At 37.3% G+C, this 18757-nt stretch overlaps 1 protein-coding gene across 9 annotated transcripts in view; it reads right to left on the reverse strand.

Annotated features, from left to right (window-relative positions):
* TENM3 (teneurin transmembrane protein 3) overlaps positions 1–18757 on the reverse strand; it is a 503184-nt gene that overhangs the window by 67447 nt on the left and 416980 nt on the right. For all 9 annotated transcript variants that reach the window (XM_072861207.1, XM_072861209.1, XM_072861205.1 and 6 more), the window contains one exon: positions 4183–4329. In XM_072861207.1, the coding sequence (XP_072717308.1) occupies positions 4183–4329 (147 nt within the window). The remainder of the gene's footprint in view (positions 1–4182; positions 4330–18757) is intronic.

Here is an 18757-nt window from a genome sequence, read left to right on the forward strand (position 1 = left end):
TTGGAGAGATTAATAAAACCACCAAAACATTAAATGAGAGGAGTCAAGACAGAGGATTCCCACACTTATGGATGTCTAAAAATTAAGATGTATCAGGGAGCGTGTTTGCTTTTGAATGGAATTTAAAGGGCATGTATAAAACTGCTGGAAGGAAGAAAAAGAGGGGGACAAAATTAAGTCCTGGGCATAAATTCTGCCAGTGTCAAGGGGAGATTGTGGCCAAGGACCTACATAAATCACATTCTTGGTAAATAAGTTGATAATATATTTAGGCAACAAAAAATCTCCATGAAGTGAAATTCAGTGCCTACATAGGCAGAATACATGTTGGAGCTATGATGCTGGCCATCCCACCAGGACGGTTTCGGTGACTGTGGCATACTAAGGCAAGAGGCTGGAAAGGACAGAAAACTGTATTAACAAACCTCAGTTATCCTCATATAGCTCAATTTTACAACAGGCTATAATGAATGTACTCAATTATGGACATCAAAAATGACTGCCTGTAGGAGCAGCTCGTTGGAAAAGCCACAAAAGCAGAAATAGCCCTTGATTTATTCCTGAGCAGTGCACAAGGACCTTGTTCAATGTTACTACTGCAGTATCTCTATAAGCATACTTATAGCATACTGAAATTCAACATTCCTGTTGGAGTGAAGAAGCCTAAAATATGAAGTGTTGGGCTTTAAATAAGCTGTCAATCCAGAAAGAAATCTTGGGAGTCACTGTGGATAAGCGCTACGGATATATCAACCCAGGACTCCCCAGCAACCATAGATGCAAACAAAAAGCTGAAGAACAATGGCAAGTGTTGGAGCACAAACCAGAGAACATGAGCACGTCACTGTATCACTCCTAATTCAAGTACAAACTTCCTGAAATTTCCTGAGCTTGGGTTATCTTTGTACTTAGCAACCCTTCCGACATTCAAAACATTCTGTGGCAGTAATTTCCTACTTTAATTAGTATCCTGCTAGTATACCAAAGAAAATGTAAGTTCAAATTTGTCCTATTATATTCTTTTGCTAAGCATTTGCTATTAGCCACTATCAGAGAAGAGGCCCTGGTTTAGGTAATCTTTAGGCTGAATTTGTACTACCCTGTGACAATGCTTATCAGGAGCAGGCTATCCTAGCCTATGCAAGTAATTACAAAAATACAGTAGTGCTAAGTACGCTTTGCTTTAATTCAGTATTTATTTTCATTTTAGTAATAAAAGAATATTAATAATCTCTTAAAGCCTGCTTGTGGAAACCTGTAACTACTCTTAATAATTGGATAGGAGCTAATAAAAAGCAAACTTAACAAAGGAATCTGTTAAATAAAGACCTACCTAAACTAAAGTGTAAACAGCTTATTCTTCCTACAGTGATGACAAAACATGGCCCACTTTGTTGAAGTATAATAGTGACACATTTTTTCCCAAGTAAAGAAGTTAGGCTTATTCCACCCACGGACGACTCTTGACTTCCCCTCTCCCCACAAAGTCATGGAGTTTCACTCAGCCTAAGGTCTGCTTGTTGCACACACATTCCTTGTGGGTTGCTAAAATGTAAAGAAAATCCTGTATTTTATTATCCAAATCAAACACATGGAAGAATAAAGAGTGATCCTTAAAGAGAAAGGAAATGATCTGCAAGACTCTCAGAAATCTGTATTAAAAGGAAGATGAATAATAATCATCCCATCATATGTCAATAGTATCTAGAAAGGAAAATGATCACGTATGCCTTGATGTCATTAGCATTTCCTACGGAGAATATTCCCATTGAGGTCCTTGGGACGCTCATGTTCACAGAATTTGAACAATCAGTCCCAGAAAGAGCTAAGAATCAAAGGAACAGCAGACACTGTTATTAATGAATTATACTGATATTAATATATGAAATATATTTTATCCAGTGTAGGATAAAACATAAACACTAACCACAGCATATAAACTAGCTAACAACCAAGATAACTTTAACAATATAACCACTGAGCCTAGTGTGATGTAAATCACACTACCTGCAGTCATCGGTATAAATTCAGCATAAGTGCTCAGATAACCTAATCTCCCACAATAAACAAATACAGCAGAGGCATCCTTGTGCCATTCCGTGTAGCTGTCTGGAATCTGAATAGCTTGCTCGAGAGATTAGTGGGCTGATTGCAAGTACTCTTGGAAAAGGAAGAAACACTGTTTCTCTTTCCAGGTGGGTTTCTGGCAAAGACGTCTTTCTTTTCCCAGTTTTGTGTGGTATGCTTCCAGTTTTTAATTTAATTTGTTACATTTTAACCCTTCTCCTCAGCCACTAGTCAAAGACTGAAGTGAACATGCTCTGTATTGATGCATATAAATTAAAATAAGGTCCACTGAACGAGAAATGCCAGGGACAAATAGCATTATATAGGTCAATCATAGCAAAACAGCTGTTTGGCCAATCCCTTCCTCATACGTAGCTGCATAATGTCTGTAAAGGAAATAATAAAAAAATGGAGAGGAAAAAAGCAACAAAATACCAGCATTAGACTTTTTTTTTTCCCAATATTGTTCTTTCTTCTTGAACTTTACGTCATGCTGTTAGATCCTTCTGCTCCAATTCCTTGTTCCTTTTCCCCTTTTCCTCACAAACAGCTATTATTGTTTTCAGTCTGAAGGAGCATCTTCTTTTCCCTTGTACTGTTTACATGCATTCCTGTTCACCTTGCTCCTCTTCCTCCCACTGCTCCGTTATCTGCTCTTGACTATCCCTCTGATATGTCACGTCCTTCTATTATCTTTAATGTTTACTGAATCTGTTTTAGTCTGTCACTGGGCTTTCAACGTTTTTTCCCTTTTTTTCCTTACGTGATCTATTTTTTTCCTCCAAGTTGTTTATGCTCTAACCTAGTTTCTCCTCCTCCTTGCTTTGTCTCCTTTCATGCTTGCAGGTTTCTCTTTCTTCCTTATGTTCATAATCCCCCGGCCCACCTGAACTTAATTCCCCAAACAGCACATCTCTGCATGGATATGCTATGGCTAATCGTTCCTCTCACTCCCTTCCTACATACAGAAGTTCAGCTTCACGCTAGCTCGGATTGCGTATACCAGATTGTGTCAGATTCTCTAGGCCCCTAAATGTGCAAAACTGACTCAAAATATACAATATGTAACAGAGAAGGATGACAAATCAAATGACGTGTAAAGCAATAAACAGCAGCACTGTTTCAACTGTGTTATTTATTTTCCTCGGGAAGTAAATGCTGCTGTTATTTATAGTTTGTGCTGTCTAAGATCCCAGCTGCAGTTGGGATATGACAGCAAACAGCCAACCAGCAATGGCAAAGGCATACGCAGTCTAAAGCTGAAAAACAAAGTCACAGATGACTTTATCATCATCCAGAGGCCCTAATGGGGTTTCTTATCTCTGCTCTGAATCTGAAGGTGTTAAACAAAAAAAGAGTTGATGAAAGATGGGGAAGAAAGACAGACAATAAAAGCATTATCCTGATCTAATATTTGACTGCATTCACATTTAATCTTGTTTTTGTGTGTTTTTTTGTGTGACTCTGGTGTCATACCAAAGTCACAGCCCCTCCACCTTTCCTACCCTACAATGATGGTTGCAGATTGATTCCTTAAGTCAACAGTCCTGCCTGCATCTCGCTGCAGATTGTTACCTGTCACCTGAATGACAGACTGCGGAAAAGCAAGCCAAAAAAAAAAGACTTCTGGGAGCATCCTGTCAGTCATCTGAGCATTCACAGGCTATGGAGGGATAAGATCTCTGTAGGTTGGGCAACCAATTGTTTCCAGCAACAGTATCATAGGTCAAAATGTAAACTCCCCATTCGGCCTTTTCTCTTGGGATAATTTCCTTGTGAGGCCACTGAAAATCTGAACTCCTTTCTTTTTTTTTTCCCCTCCATACAGTTCACTGAGTCGAGACTATGTTTTATTCCTGTATAAAAGAACATTGCAGGGAAACTAAGGTGACACCCATCATTTTCTAAGTACATATCTCACCTGTCATAAGCATCTTGTAAGGCTCTGCTGATACGCCATATAAAAGCACTGAATACCGTAGCGTATTCTTAGAGCCATAAGAGCTAGTAAAATGAGCGTATGGTTCTCATGGCAGTATTTCATCACCTGACTGTAAAATCTCCGTTCCTCAACAGGTTCTCCCCAGTGTTAAAGATCCAGTTGGTATATCTTACCTCCTTCGTTGTCCTTACTGTCAGTGCAGAGAGTTTCCATGGCTACATCACAGCCCGCTCCCCTCCATCCTGGCTGGCAGACGCAGTGCCAGCCGTTTTGGTCCAGCGTGCACCTCCCATTGCTGTTGCACAAGCCAGGGCAGCCCTCTGTTGAAACAGACAAAGAAGAAAAATCACAAGGGATTTAAATATTGCAATTATATAAAAAGAAAAAAATACAAACAAGGGACACTTACTGGGAACAGGCCTTAAGAACAGCACAAATACTGTAATTGCACATGGAGTGGAACAGCAACATTACCTGGGGAACGTAATTCTTAACAAAGTGGCATCTTTGATTGGCCTGACACTTGAGACACCACTTACCTGTACAGGCAGGAAATAAATGCACCAATCCTCTAAATACCTGCAGGCCAGACAAAATTAAGTTTGTTTTTTAAATTTTTTTTTTTTTTTGGCAAAGTAACAAGAGATGAGTGCATAGTGCAAACACAGCTGTGTAAAATGATACATTTTTCTGTGCTCATAGAATAGATCATGATTTGCTCTATGCAGTATTGGTTACTTACTGGCACAAATGTTTAAGCTCCCTGTTACTATGAACAAATCCCTCCAAATTCTTAAGTAGGAAAACGGGTATGATTTTAGCCATGTAATAAAAGAGAACGTTAACTTTATCTGGTCTCAGAGTTGCCGTATATTCATGTGAAATTACAGTGCGTTAAATAATTGCACAAAGTATAGGCCAGTTTTAATGACTATACTTTATGCCAAAAATACATTCCTTTTCACAGAATAAGCAAAGCCCAGGAAATAGTGAAGCAGCTTAGCATCTATTCTAACAAACATTAGGATTCAGGCTGCATACGGATGGGACAGGACCAACAGGATTTCCAACTAAATGTAATAGCTGTGCGTATTTGATTACTTAGGACGGACAAAATGAAATACCATAAGGACCACAATAAAACATTGATAGACTGAACAAAAACACGGTAGTGACGTGCTTCAAGACAGATAGCAGAGAGTGATTTTTTGTGACAATCTCCCTAAGGCTTTTGTGCTGTTACCTTTATATCCTATCTTGTCTGCTTTTATGGCCAAGGAGGGAAAATTTGGGAAACAATTAAAATAATTTAATATATCCAAAATCGATAATTGTTTTCAGTCTAACATTGCATTAAAAAAAACAGTATCTGTCACTTCGTAGTGATGAAATCTGGCATGCAGCCAACATGATCTGTATGAGGATGACAACACTATAAATATGTAGATTTTGGTGTTCCCTATCTATGACTATGATAAAGACACTGACAGAAGTAAGTACAGATATGGCACTAAGTATCTTATGAGAAGGTGGCTACAAATCAGATATTTTTTGGACACAACAATTTTCTGTAAACTTTTATCCAAAAAACTGAAGTAACTGGCTAAACACTTCTTCACTTTGTACAACTACTATCTTTGTGAACAAATCTACTGACCCGTTTGATTAAGCTTACTTGAGCTTAGAACAGTCTTTCAGAAGTAATAGTCTGTTTTTTTCTTCTACAGACTTTTGAATTTACTGACTCCTTTCAACCATATAGCTCCAAATCACAAACATTCCCAGAAAAAAGTTATAAAGGGTGATTAACTCTTGTCAAATTACCTTGCCTTAGAAGGCAGAGAATCAGGAAAACCTAGTGAGGAAGTATGGTGATACTATAGTTATGGATATCGTGCCAGCATGCCAGGCTGACATTAGTCTTGCTACTCTTATTCTTTCAGACTCAAGCTGCTCATAGTGTTTGTTGACGTACTGAGAGCTATTTTTTTCTTAATCTTTCTTCTGTTTAATTTATGGAAGACTTACATATTTAATTGCAATACTGACAGAGCATTTTAGGAGTCAACTGGGTACACTCAAGACTTATTGTGTGAAAGCCTGGATATTGCCATGAATATTGCCATATTCTGATGAAAAAAACACAAATAAGGAGTAGAGAAAGATACTCAGGGAAAGAGGGGTAGGAATATTTTAAACATTTTTCTAAATCAATTTTTCACCATAACTGAAGATACAAGAATCTTTGCTGTTTCATGTTAGGCTTTTGCATCCTTGAACCTTTTAATTGAAAATGTGGCATAGAGTGTACAAGCTTTTTCTAGCTTCATACAAAATACAAGTCGTAATTTCCTATAGATTTTCTACATTCAGATAAACAAAAGCTTAGAAGCCTGGGGTATTCTATTGATCTGTCTATATATAAATGCACACATATCTATAATTAATCTGCTCTCTAGAAACTAATGACACTTGTTCTGTGACAACAGTATCGTTTTGCTTTGTTTCCTAAATATTTACAGTTTTGTAGGTAGAGGTCCAATGACAAAACTAACAAAGAAAATGCACCAAACAGCAAATGAACACTATCTTCAGTTTTTGGTTCAAACAAAATCTAATACATGTATACAGTTTGTATATAAATGTATAATTACTGATAAAATTTTATTATATAATATAAGCAAGCTTTCATTTTTAATTTGAGATGAGTTGAAAGTCATATGAGTTAAATCTATAATCCATGGAATGTATGTAAGAGAAGATTCTTTTGCCCAGACTAGTACATTTGTAACTATATATTCATATAAAAGAAGTATATGTAGGTATAGACATGTCATCAAAGAGCAAATATACAGTACCTTTCACTATCTTATCCAAATAGTGAGCTTGAGAATTAAAAAGAAAAAAAAACAGACAGACATTTCAGAAGTATCACATAAAACAAGAATTGTTCAGAATTCACATGCAAATCAAGCAGGTGCACCTGACATGAGAGGTCTTACATTACAAAATGAAAATGTATTTTAAAGCTTTTAAAAATGCAAGAAATTCTCTTTTCAGCAAACTTCGTCATGATTCAATGAAACTATTTTAGAAAGGAGCCTGCAGAAGAAAGAGATGCTACCTTTCTATGTTTTTCTTCTGACTTCTCTTCACATGCTCTGATTTTTACATATAACAAAAATATAATCAAAGCTAGTTAAAAAATTCAATTTTCAACACAACATAAGAGTAATTACTTAGCTTATGAGCTTTAAAACACTGACCATACTGGAAGATCTTTGATTTGCAGGTCACGTATGACTCTGAGAGCATAAGCAGCACACTATCTTAATCCTGATTGGATTAACAGGATTTTTAGGAGGAATAGTTTTCTTCTGCTTCTATTCAGCCACGTTATTCTTCCGAGCACACACACCAATTATGTAAAGTAAGTTAGATCGTATATATGGGGTGGAAGAAAGCGTAGTGGGGCTAGTAGCGTGGTGATCCATTTCATTTGGAAAAGCAGGCGAAAATTAAACTTAGGCTTTAGATGTATAAAAATAACTAACATGGTATATACAAGAATAGCCAGACTTTTTTTTCATAAGTTATGACACTTAAAATTTCACAAAAAATTTGAGGAGGCAGATGGATGAATGACAGACAGAGCACAAGATGGATTTAAAGCAGCAGACCCTACTTTTAATACATGAAACACAGCAGAGATGAGTTATAGGTTCCCTCCTTACTTTCAGGAAACAGACATCAACTGCAGTTGTGTTAAAGGCGTTAATGTCATATAGCAAAACCACGTAGGACAGGTCCATCGCAGGCTACCAAACCCAGCCACCTGCACATAAGGTGCCGGGATATTACAGACTATTGCAGTGGGGACACGCCAAGCTGAGTCAACAATGTTGGATTCAATCCCCTGGTTTTGCTGTGGACAAGGTCTCTCAACAGAGCCCTCATGAGCTCTTTTACTTTCAAAATTTGACCTTTTCTAAAACCCTGCTGGATGATGGCCTCTGTCTGGCAAGTACTCTGTCACTTGCTATTAACCCTCAACTTTGTGTATCGGATGGGTAAGAAAGGCATTTCCAACCATGGCACCTCCTCCAGTTTGGACGAACGGGAAAAAGCTCTTCCCAACCCCAAGGAGGGAGGTGATGAGATACATAGTCTCACAGAAGCCACAGTCACTGCTATGACTAAGAGGTGGAAACTTTCTAGTCCCTCTCTCTCGAAGAAAGTGTCAGGTGTCCACTGCACAGGTTTTTGTTTTTTCCTATAATGGTAAGGTTAAAGGGAGACAAAGTAAGGACATGAAAACATCAATTACAGAACATTTAGAACAGCAGCAACAAACTAAGTAGCTTTTCACATTAACCACAAACAAAAAGAAAAGTGATACAGCTGCATTTCAGGGTGGATCAAATTCTTCTCTTACTCATGCAGTATAATTCCCCTTGCTCCTACACAGCTGCTCTTAGAATACCGTGTAGTATGCGTGGAGGAAAAATCAAGCTTTATTCCATAAAATGGAAGCAATTAGGTCTATCTGGGGAATGCATCTGTCCACCAGTGAAACATTAAATGCCTCTAAAAATGTAGGGATAGGTAACAAAACAGAACAGAAAAAAACCCTCCTAGGCAACTGAAAATAGTCCCTGCAATCCCAGGCCCCCACATGCTATTTCCTTTCAGAAATCCAATCTGCATTTAAAAAAAAGGGGATTAAGAAAATGCTCTTTAAGATTTTTTGTATCCAGTAGTCTTATAAGAAGTCGGTTCCAGACCATAAACCTATAATGCTTGGAAAACAAGTTCTACCTTCCAGCATCCTTTTACTGATGGTCAGTTGACATTAAGGACAACGTTAGAAACTATTTTGGTTAACATGCAGCATCCTAGAAGGATAAAAAAGCAGAAAACGAGTGACCAAAAATAGTATAACTTTGCAGTGAAGTTTAACTAGCCATGCTGTCTTCCTTATCTTCACGGCACTGCAACTGAAACAGGAATTAACCCAGCTCTGTGTAGAAGTACAAAATACATGCCTTTTTCCCTCTGCATAGAGAATTCTAGGTGGGATTTGGAGCACTTCAGTAGGATGGAGCACCTCAGCAGGTGCTCCTTGGCAAGATATTTACACATCTGGCATGCGTGGGTTATGTTAAGTCCTTAAAAAGTCTAATTAGAGACCAGACAATATACCTACAAGGCTATTCTCGCAGAGTTTAAGACTGTGAAATTTAAAATCTTGCTATTATTTCCAGGAGTAGAGGGACTTCATATAGCTCCAAATGGAATGAAGAAAAACAAAAATGAAGATACAAAATTTGTACATTTTCTAGGATAGTCAAAACCCAAGAAGATGTAAGTGGCATTCAAAATTCATACAACATAAAATGTAAATGGTGTTACCAATGTGTGTGGATATTTATATAAATATGTGGCAGATAAATGTATTTTACAAAGAACTGATAACAGTCAGGCAAATTCACATTTAACACAGAATGTTTCATAACCAGTCAGAACCCAGACATTTTTTTAATTTAATGTCTCCCATTAGTCTCATATCAGAGATGTAAGTCAGTGTCTTCCTTAGATTATTCATATGCTACTTCCTCCAGGTATGACAGAATAGCCACAGAATAAAAGTATATATTAAATCCATTTATCCCAATCAGCTCCTGTTTAAATCAGCATGAGTCACATACCCATTGATTCAATGTTCCTTAATTGGTACTTATAACACTGCTTTATTCTGATTATTCTGTCATAAAGGATTATAACAGTGACATGCTTCTAAATACTGTATAGCAAATTTACATTTCTATTAGTTTACATTATTATCCTCCACCAGACATCTTCACCCATCATAATCTTTGTAACATGTACACTAGACTACAACATGCCATATATTTTTTGTAGTGTATATATAGTCCCATTACAGTGTCAACTCACACAGTTCCACTGGAGTCATGAGTTATGTTGCCGTAAGAGCAGAGCTTGGCCTCATAGCACCAGCCGACGTGAAGCAAAAATACAAAGCAATGTGACCAAAGCCATGTCAATCAAGGTCTGCCTAAATTAAAAACTACTTTTAAAGTTTTTTGCTTCCTCCACCTTGAAAGCATGAGCTGAACCCCTGCCTCCTCTCCACTAATACTATCAGCTTTCTCCCTTCCTTACTGCATTACAGCCTCTCCGTCTAAAAGAAAACTGAAAGGAGAAATTAGAAAGAGAGAAGAGAGCCAAAGCGGTGAAGGGGGGGGGGGAAGATGACGAAGAAATAATTTCAGTATGGAGCAACAATGAAGAATGTTGTCCTGCTCCTCTCCTAGCAAGCTCAGCTTTGCTTACTCTCCTTGTCTCCCACAACTCAGTACAGCAAACCCCATTCACTGGGAAACGATTGCATACATATCTCTGCTGCTAACACAAACTTCATGCTCTCAGACACACATCTACAGGAAGATGGGAACAATGTATCTTGCCTCAGTCATGTTCACACTTCTGCATAACTTTGCACTAAGTGTCATATAAGGAGATAACAGGTCAAAATGCCATCTTAATTTCTTGGTAGAAAAACTGACTGCAAGCAAACTATGGTATGTTGATATTATACTGTTTACCTTAAGCTTTCTATACATTTGCCTATTTCTTCGTAGTTAGAAAGTTTTAATATCTTCACTTAATGTTTTCATTAATTTTTAACATTTGTATAAAACTTTGTTTACGATCCATAGGACAAACAACCCCCTCCCCATATTACAAGAATATCATGAGAGTGGTCAAGTCAAACACCCAAAATTTAGGTGATGCCAGGTTTATGGCTACCTGTGCAATTTTTATACCCTTCTTCCTTCATCAGTGTGCAGAGCTGACAGTCCTCATTCAGCCCTCATTCTCTCATGAACAACAAATGGCTGATGCCCTAGTAGCAGGCACACGATGCTAACCTAAACAAAGAAGTAACTTTTCTTACAGACTTTTCTACTACCATCTTCCTCTTAAAATCAAAATTATTTAGTATACTATCTTCACACGACTGGTGTGAGCAGAGAATGTATTCTTATCTCATTTTACAGGTGGGTAACTAAGGCATAGAAAGATTAAAGTAAAAACTCTCCACCCATTTGGCTGCAAACACCTATGATATGATTTTCCAGAATACTTACATAGGATTTCATACACAAACCAGCATTTTAGCAATTCACACACAAGCAAGTCAGGTCCCCAGAAAACGAAGAATGGTCAGAGGACACTCTTTTAAAGTTTGCCTTTGTGAATGACTAATAGAAAATACGTGGTAGAAACAAGGGTGGAATCCAGTTCTTCAAAATCATGCTTAGCCAGGAGATCACCCCATGCACCAGTCCCTGGCACAAATTAAGTGGAGTTTCTGCATGAGACAGCCCTTCACAGCCTTGCAACGTTCTTAAATCAGGTCCATCAGGTGCAGAGGGAAAAGTAGTTAAAGATAGCATAATATTTTTTATTACAATTGTGTTCATGTGCTATAATATATATCTTCTCTTATATATGATATAATGATAATGACATGTAACAGTGTTGTCTTGTGGCTTCCTGACTTTATGTTCTTGATTTTGCAACTTTACTAATGTTCTTTTAACATGTTTTTTGTGCATTTGAAAGTTCTGAAGTCCTATGCACATAAAGTAAACTAAAAAAAAAAGATAATCCATTCTGTGACATTACTTTTTTTCATGGTGAGCAACAGGGAAGCTTAGATGAACCACCTATGCTTCTGCTATTTGTGCTAACAAAGTGTTATGAACATTATTTCTTACTCCCCGCACAGCCAAGCAGTAGCAGGGGATGAGGCACACACTTTATCAGTGGTTTCACAGACACTTGCCAACAGAAGAGAAACTCTTGAGAGTTTCATTGCAAGCTTTAGAGAGAATGCAGTTTGTGTAAACAGGTTTGTGTGTTTGTTTTGGGGGAACTGGTACAAAACCCAGAGTTGACGGCTCTGGCCTGACCCCTCTAACCTATTCAAGACTCAGTCCGTGGTGGTTTACTTCTCCTTGACCTGGCTACCAGATCCCCCTTAGGTTCTTCTCACTTCCACCCAGCCAAAGTTTAACTGTCCTGACAATTAAAACATCTTTTGAATGTAAAAGACCAAATATCCCTTGTGATATTTAAACCCAGTATTTCTTATCCTACCCACAGCAGACTTGGAGAATAGTGTATTGACTCCTTTAAGCAACTCTTTTATGCTCAAAGAGTGACAAAAAAGCGCCATGCATTCATATGCAATTTCCGAAATGCTCCACACCTCTACCAGAAAACTTACAGGAGTCCAGAATTCATACAATTTTAAAGTCACTGTTCTAGCCTGTCTTCAGAGTGGTTCACTCATGTCAAATATATCATCCACTACAGCTTTTTCTGAGTCTCTTCTGCCTGGAAAGCTGCTTCCTAACTTGAATTTGTGCAGCTGATTATTCTTACTTAAGCACAGAACCCAGCATTTGTTGAATTGCACCTTATTTTCCTGCAGAGCCTGTTCTATTTGTTAAAGTAATTTTAAATTCTTGTCCTGTCTTCCAAAGTGCTTGGGGGCAGCGGGCTTTGGTATCATTTGGAAATGTAATTCTCTCTGTTCATCACTGAACAGTACTGAAAGCACATGTTCTTCCACTGTAAGCAGCTCATGGTCGTCATCCTTTCTCTGAGTTTATAAGAACCTTGTCTTAGACATACCATATGTTCAGAGCATTGCTGCCAACAGAGGAGGATTACAAACACTCTTCCCTTTTGATACGTTTTTACTCCTAAATTCCCATCTTGCCCTTCGTGTAAAGGAGAACACATGGACGGAATAATAGTTTCAGGCAATTTTGTTTTCCTTCCTGCATAGGCCAAAACATAATCCTCACCCTGAAATCATACCTTCTTCATCATTTCTGCACTCTTCTCCAATTTCTACATAGACCTGCAGCAGAGGTATCTGCTGCATGCGTTTCTGCAGAGAGACCTGAATTCACTGCAGTTTATCCCTTGTCAAAACTGCAACTGTTCTTTGCAGCTATCATTCATGGGTTTTTACGTACAAGGGCACAGAAGCCCACTACTCTTTAGATTTTTTGTTCTGGAGTCCATCCCAACTTTACTATAAAGTAAGATTTCTCATCATTATTACTGGAAAGCCACATGTATCTAGGAATAAAAGGTTCAGTTGCTTTTAAGGATATAATAGACATAGGAAGTTTGGGACTGCTGATATGTTCATGAGCAGTGTTGTTTCCTATTTAACATCTAATTACCTGGAAAAGGATTTAGAAGAAAGGGTATATACCATTAAGGATTTAAAACTGTCTCACATGTACAGGCTGAAAAAGTTCAAATACCTGTTTGAGACCTCTGACAAACTTGCAAATACCTGCCTCAGACAGATGCAGGTAAAATCTGACACTTAATTAAGAACTGAATGAAAGATAAATTTGGCTTGAAAACGTCTTACAGGATGGAATGGGACGGGAAGCATTATTGTTTCCATCCTTCTTCCTGACTGGAAGCACTTTCAGAATGCATCCGAGCAGCATGCAACTATACAACGTACAAAAGCACTTACTTTCTGGCCACTTCAGCTCAAGTAAGCTTTGCAATATGCTTTAAAATTCTTCACATCTCAGAGGATTCTGCTGTTTTCTGAAAATGTGCCTAACTGGAACTTCACATGTGGTCCTCATTTAAATGCAAATCAACCAATTAGCAATTTAAAGTATGCTAACAGATAATTTGTATTTGAGATACTTGGTTTTGAAATGTGCTAAGGCCTGACCAATAATTCATTTTTTTTCACAGCTTCAGATACGCACGCACTATCTTAAATTTACCTGGTAATTGAATATTTTTATAGTTACCAAATGTACAAGTATTTTACATATTCAAGGCTTGGCCTGGCAAATTAATAACATGTTCTTCAGGCACAGGAAAGATCAAAAACATAATTGTACTAAATTTCATGAAATCTTGTTAAACTGTGGTTATCAGTCCGCTGGGTGCCAAGAAAGTTTTCTTTTCTTTTCCATGAAGATTTTGCATTGAGGGTACAGGTATAAATATTGTGGTGAAATCCTGACTCCAATGTAGTCAGGTGTTTTGAAAGTAGGATTTCACTCACAATATTATGGTGAACTAATTGATATTTTATGTAATTATTTTTCAATCTTTGGTTAATTTTATCTGAGAATAAACTGTTTGAATGTCAAAGGTCATACCTTCATTCAGATACAATCTTACTTTTAAGATTAATTTTGTACTGAGGTATAATTCCATGAACTCAAAACTAACAAAAACCATAAACGTAGAAATTTTGGTAATTACAGAATATATTATTGCAGCAGCAATTATTCTAATTTGAAGGACAAAAATTTCCTTCCCGTCAAAATTCTAAAATCTCAAAAGAATCTTAAAATTTATGAGGAATTGTTGGCATGTATGCTTTAAGGTACATTAAATACCTGACACATTAAAACACTATGAAATGTGAATATTCTCAGTAATTTAAACGTCGGAGAAAAGTAAACCATGCTTGGCAACTTAGCATCAGTACTAAAATGATGGTGGTCATCATAATACCAGTTATCCATGCTGCTCTCCTTCTAACCTGCAAACGTGGAGAAGATCAATCGAGCCCTCAAATTGGTCCATGACTTACTTTGTCAAGCCCATACTTCAAAAATATATAGTGTAATGATATATAGCCATATCAAGTTTTCTATAAGCACTTCCTTTAATTAACAGGAGGAACACATTTGTCTTGACTTGCTCTCTGATCTTATAAAGAGATAAAATGTCATTTCCGTGTAGTCATATTTGAAATCTGCAATATAAGGAGCCCTAAGCTAAACACATGTTGAAGAGAGCAGGTGCAGACCACGTAACTTAGTGGAGCAGATTACTTCTTAGCATTCCTCAACACTAGCAGTACTTCTGAGCTTACACTGCTCATGGTCACGTAGAAAACCAGCCCACAAATGCCTTCACGCTTGTCCCTAGTCTGAAAACCATTTTAAGCAGCAACCAGGATAGAGTCTGCACTAATGGAAATGCACTTATGGGAGCCTGCTCTAGATGTTATTTATTTTTTTTTTCACAATTCTGAAAATCTAAACCAGATGACTTTCTTGTTTTTTCTAGCTAAAATAGCTGAAACTAGAAACCTCTTGCTGAAGAAAATTTATTTTTGGTTTGATTGGTTTTAATGTCATGTTAATGTCATTTCATGCAAAGAAAAAGGTTAAAATAAATACTTTGCTGCCCCTTGTTATTTTTTTCTCAACTAAATTTTAGGGGACATTCTTAGAAGACAAACCAGTTCTCACTGGAATAAAAACATATTACAAGCTGTAGAATTCTACAGTGGACTACCATTGGATTTGAATTTCAGTTCTGTGTACCAGGTAAAGTAGCCTCGTGCAGCACTCAAAAGTAGCATGAATACCATGATGCTAACTTCAGCCCTCCCGAGGGATTAATATGAATGCTTAATGACATTAATCCACATTTAGATCACTTATGTTTAACGACATGCTTTCCATGCATACATATATAAATATTAATTTTGGTCTGAAAGATAATCGTTCAACACGATAACAATTAAACAGCTGTAACCTGTCTCATGTGTTAAGTAATGGAGCTGCAGGCAAGCTCCATAAACAGATGGTCTTACCCACCCATGCTTAATGTTAAAAGACTTTTTAAAAAAGAGGTGTTGACAAATCTGAACAAGAAGGCATAGTTTTAATGCAAATTGGCCAATTTGCAATTTAGATTACTCTAAAACTAATTTGGTCTATAGAAAAAATTAAGCTGCATTGTAAAACTGAGATGTTACACAGCACATGGATATAGCAGATTCCCCACCAACATAATTATTTACTAATTTCATTCAGCTAACAGAGTTTAGTGGAAAAGCAGCTGGAAAAGTATTCATATTTATGGGCTTCCTATGACAGTTACTTAATTTACTCATGGTACATGCCAGTTATATCACAAAAAATAATAGACTTTCTGAAATAATATCTGTTCCAATCTCACAAAACAACTACTCAGACAGGAGAGGGTCACTGAACTCATTGCAAGCCAGGACAGAAAGGAAACAAAACCGTATTTTAGCACAACTGTGTTATGAAAACTTAATTACAGAACAAATTGTCATCCAGGCTATCACCTGGGCACCAGCTGTGCATGTGCGGTCTTGTATCACATTGAGCTGCAGGTTGAGCTTCACAAAGTAATATATGGATGTTCACCTCAGACCCATGAGTGTCACTCCCAGACCAAATAAACAATCGACAGGTGATTTTCCATAGCTTTGCAGTAAACTGTTGATTTAACCTGTTCTCACATGGATACAGGAAATAGTAAAATCTTTCAGTTGCAGGAAGGAAAAGACAGTAAGCAATTTAGATGCCTTAAATTGCTTAGTATTTGGAACATATATTGCCAGTGTTTAGTTAAATCCTGTAAGATGCTAAACAATAGCAATAAATCTTGAATTTTGTTAATTGTCATTAGATTCATTTCACCACAACACTGAGCATGTAGTTATCTGCTGAACATCTTTGATATAAATCTTTGGAAGTATGTGTTCAGAGCAAAGGCAATGACTCACAGGTGTGGCCCATATCAGGTGTGGTACTGAAGTCAGAGCTACCCTGTGCCAGAGATGCACAATGGAACAGTGGGTCTCAGCAACACACATCAGGTTTACCGCATTAGTCAAAACAATCTTGCCCACCTTACTACACATTGTTTCAAAACAGAAAAAAAATTCTGCTTTATTTAGTTTATTCTGTTCTCTCTCACAAATCAAATGTATATAAAATACATATATATTATTTCCCAATTTGTCTTGTGATCTGTAGCCTTAGGGCTTTGTTAAGCTGATGATTAACAAAGGTATGCTAAGAAGCAGACGTCTAAATTTTGTCTGAACAAAAAAGCAAACATTCGCAATCGTCTATGATCTTGCTTGCCAATGTCTGAAGAATAAACAAATGGTCTCTGGAAGTTTAGAGCAATTAGGATTTCCTTTGGCCAAATTTCCATTTGAATATCTTGAAGCATATATAAAAATCAGCATAACTCCAGAAGCAATCTAGGGTTTAAAAGATATTAGAGTGGAATAAAACTAAGGACTACCTTGTTTTAATTAAGGAGATAGGTTTGGTTTTTCCTTCTTTCTACCCTTTAACACATGTCAGCTAACAATACAAACAGTGGGCTAACTGAAAATGAGACTGGACAGATATTCAGCATTTGGAAATACATAAAAATCATTAGCTGAGGTGCAAAAAATTTTTACCATTTTAAACAGCATCCACGCTTCACAAAAAAGACATGATCTCTGATCAAATGAGTTATGGATTTAGATGATTCAGTACACATTCCAGTTAGTGCGTCTGTGATTAATGCACACATATCTACTCCATTTTGTGCATCCAGGTAGAGATCTGGTGGGCTATTCCTTTCCCAAAAAGTGATTAAATGCATTGCCCTTAACATTTACAACTTCTTTGGAATATTCCTTTCCCAAAGAAGTTGTAAATTTAGGCCACTGCACTTCATGTGACTTCCAGCTAATAGCTGCATCAAACAAATATACCTGCATTTCTACACTACTGCAGCTAAATGGTTAATGACTTTTAGAAATAAGAACAATGCAATTGTTTATTTTTAGACATATAAAGGGAGAGTGGGAGTCTTTTGTATGCGCAACACAAGTTACGTAAATATTCTGCTACCAAGTTGAGAGTGTAAGTAGCATAGAAATGCTTGGGTTACAAATAGAGGATGACAATAAAAAAATGGTTTTAATGGAGAAACATTCTGATGTCCTTCGTGTTCAGAAATGTATTGCTCAGTAAGAGCTACTATCTACTCTAGGGCAAGTGAGAGAAAGGCAAATTGACTCTTCATTTACCAAGCTGAGGAAGCAGCAATTTTTACTCCACTAAGTAGAAATACTCTTGGAAATGAGCAATAATATGACCTGGTTTCTCCATAACACCAGGCTTCTGAAGAAAATAGCTCTAAGAAAAATAAATATAACAGCGGGCTAAAGCCTGTACCTCATTACTTGTCTTGGAGGCTGTAAGGGCAATATAAACAAATCAAACTATCTTTACAGCAGCAGCCGCAAAGTAAACACCCATTTAAAGAATAAACAGGTGGGAAGACAGACCTGCTCACCCAGTGCTGAGGAAAAACTTGTTTGTGCTTAATATGTTGGAAAAATTGTTCAAGAGCAGTTCATCCGTGTATAACTACAACCCTTGAAATGCTGCCAAGGTCAGTAAGACCAACAGCAGAGCGATCTGCTGAGTAATTGCTCGTTGGCAAGTTAAAGCGGTCAAGGGAAAGGCTTTATCCTACTTCCAAAGATTTACTTTATTTTATTGTTCAGAAAGCAGTTCTCTCCCCACCTCTCTGCTCTCTTTGTCAGCAGGTTTTCTGGAAGCTCCTCAAAAATGTTAACCCTACCGATTCTCCCTGGGATTCTGCAGATGCACCCTGGTTCACTCTCCCTCATACATCTGAGCAATCTCATTAATAAACAACAACAAAAAAATCGATTCTGATTTCTGTAAAAAATAACTCACAAATCAATCTTACTACTTCACACCAGACTCCTTTCTACAAAATAAAACCTTGCCTCATCTTCCTGGTGCAGTGATGTGGGTATCAGTTAATACAGCTGTAACAGGTCCTCAT

The sequence above is a fragment of the Ciconia boyciana genome, chromosome 5 (genome assembly GCF_034638445.1).
Source record: "Ciconia boyciana chromosome 5, ASM3463844v1, whole genome shotgun sequence".
Lineage (NCBI taxonomy): Eukaryota > Metazoa > Chordata > Aves > Ciconiiformes > Ciconiidae > Ciconia > Ciconia boyciana.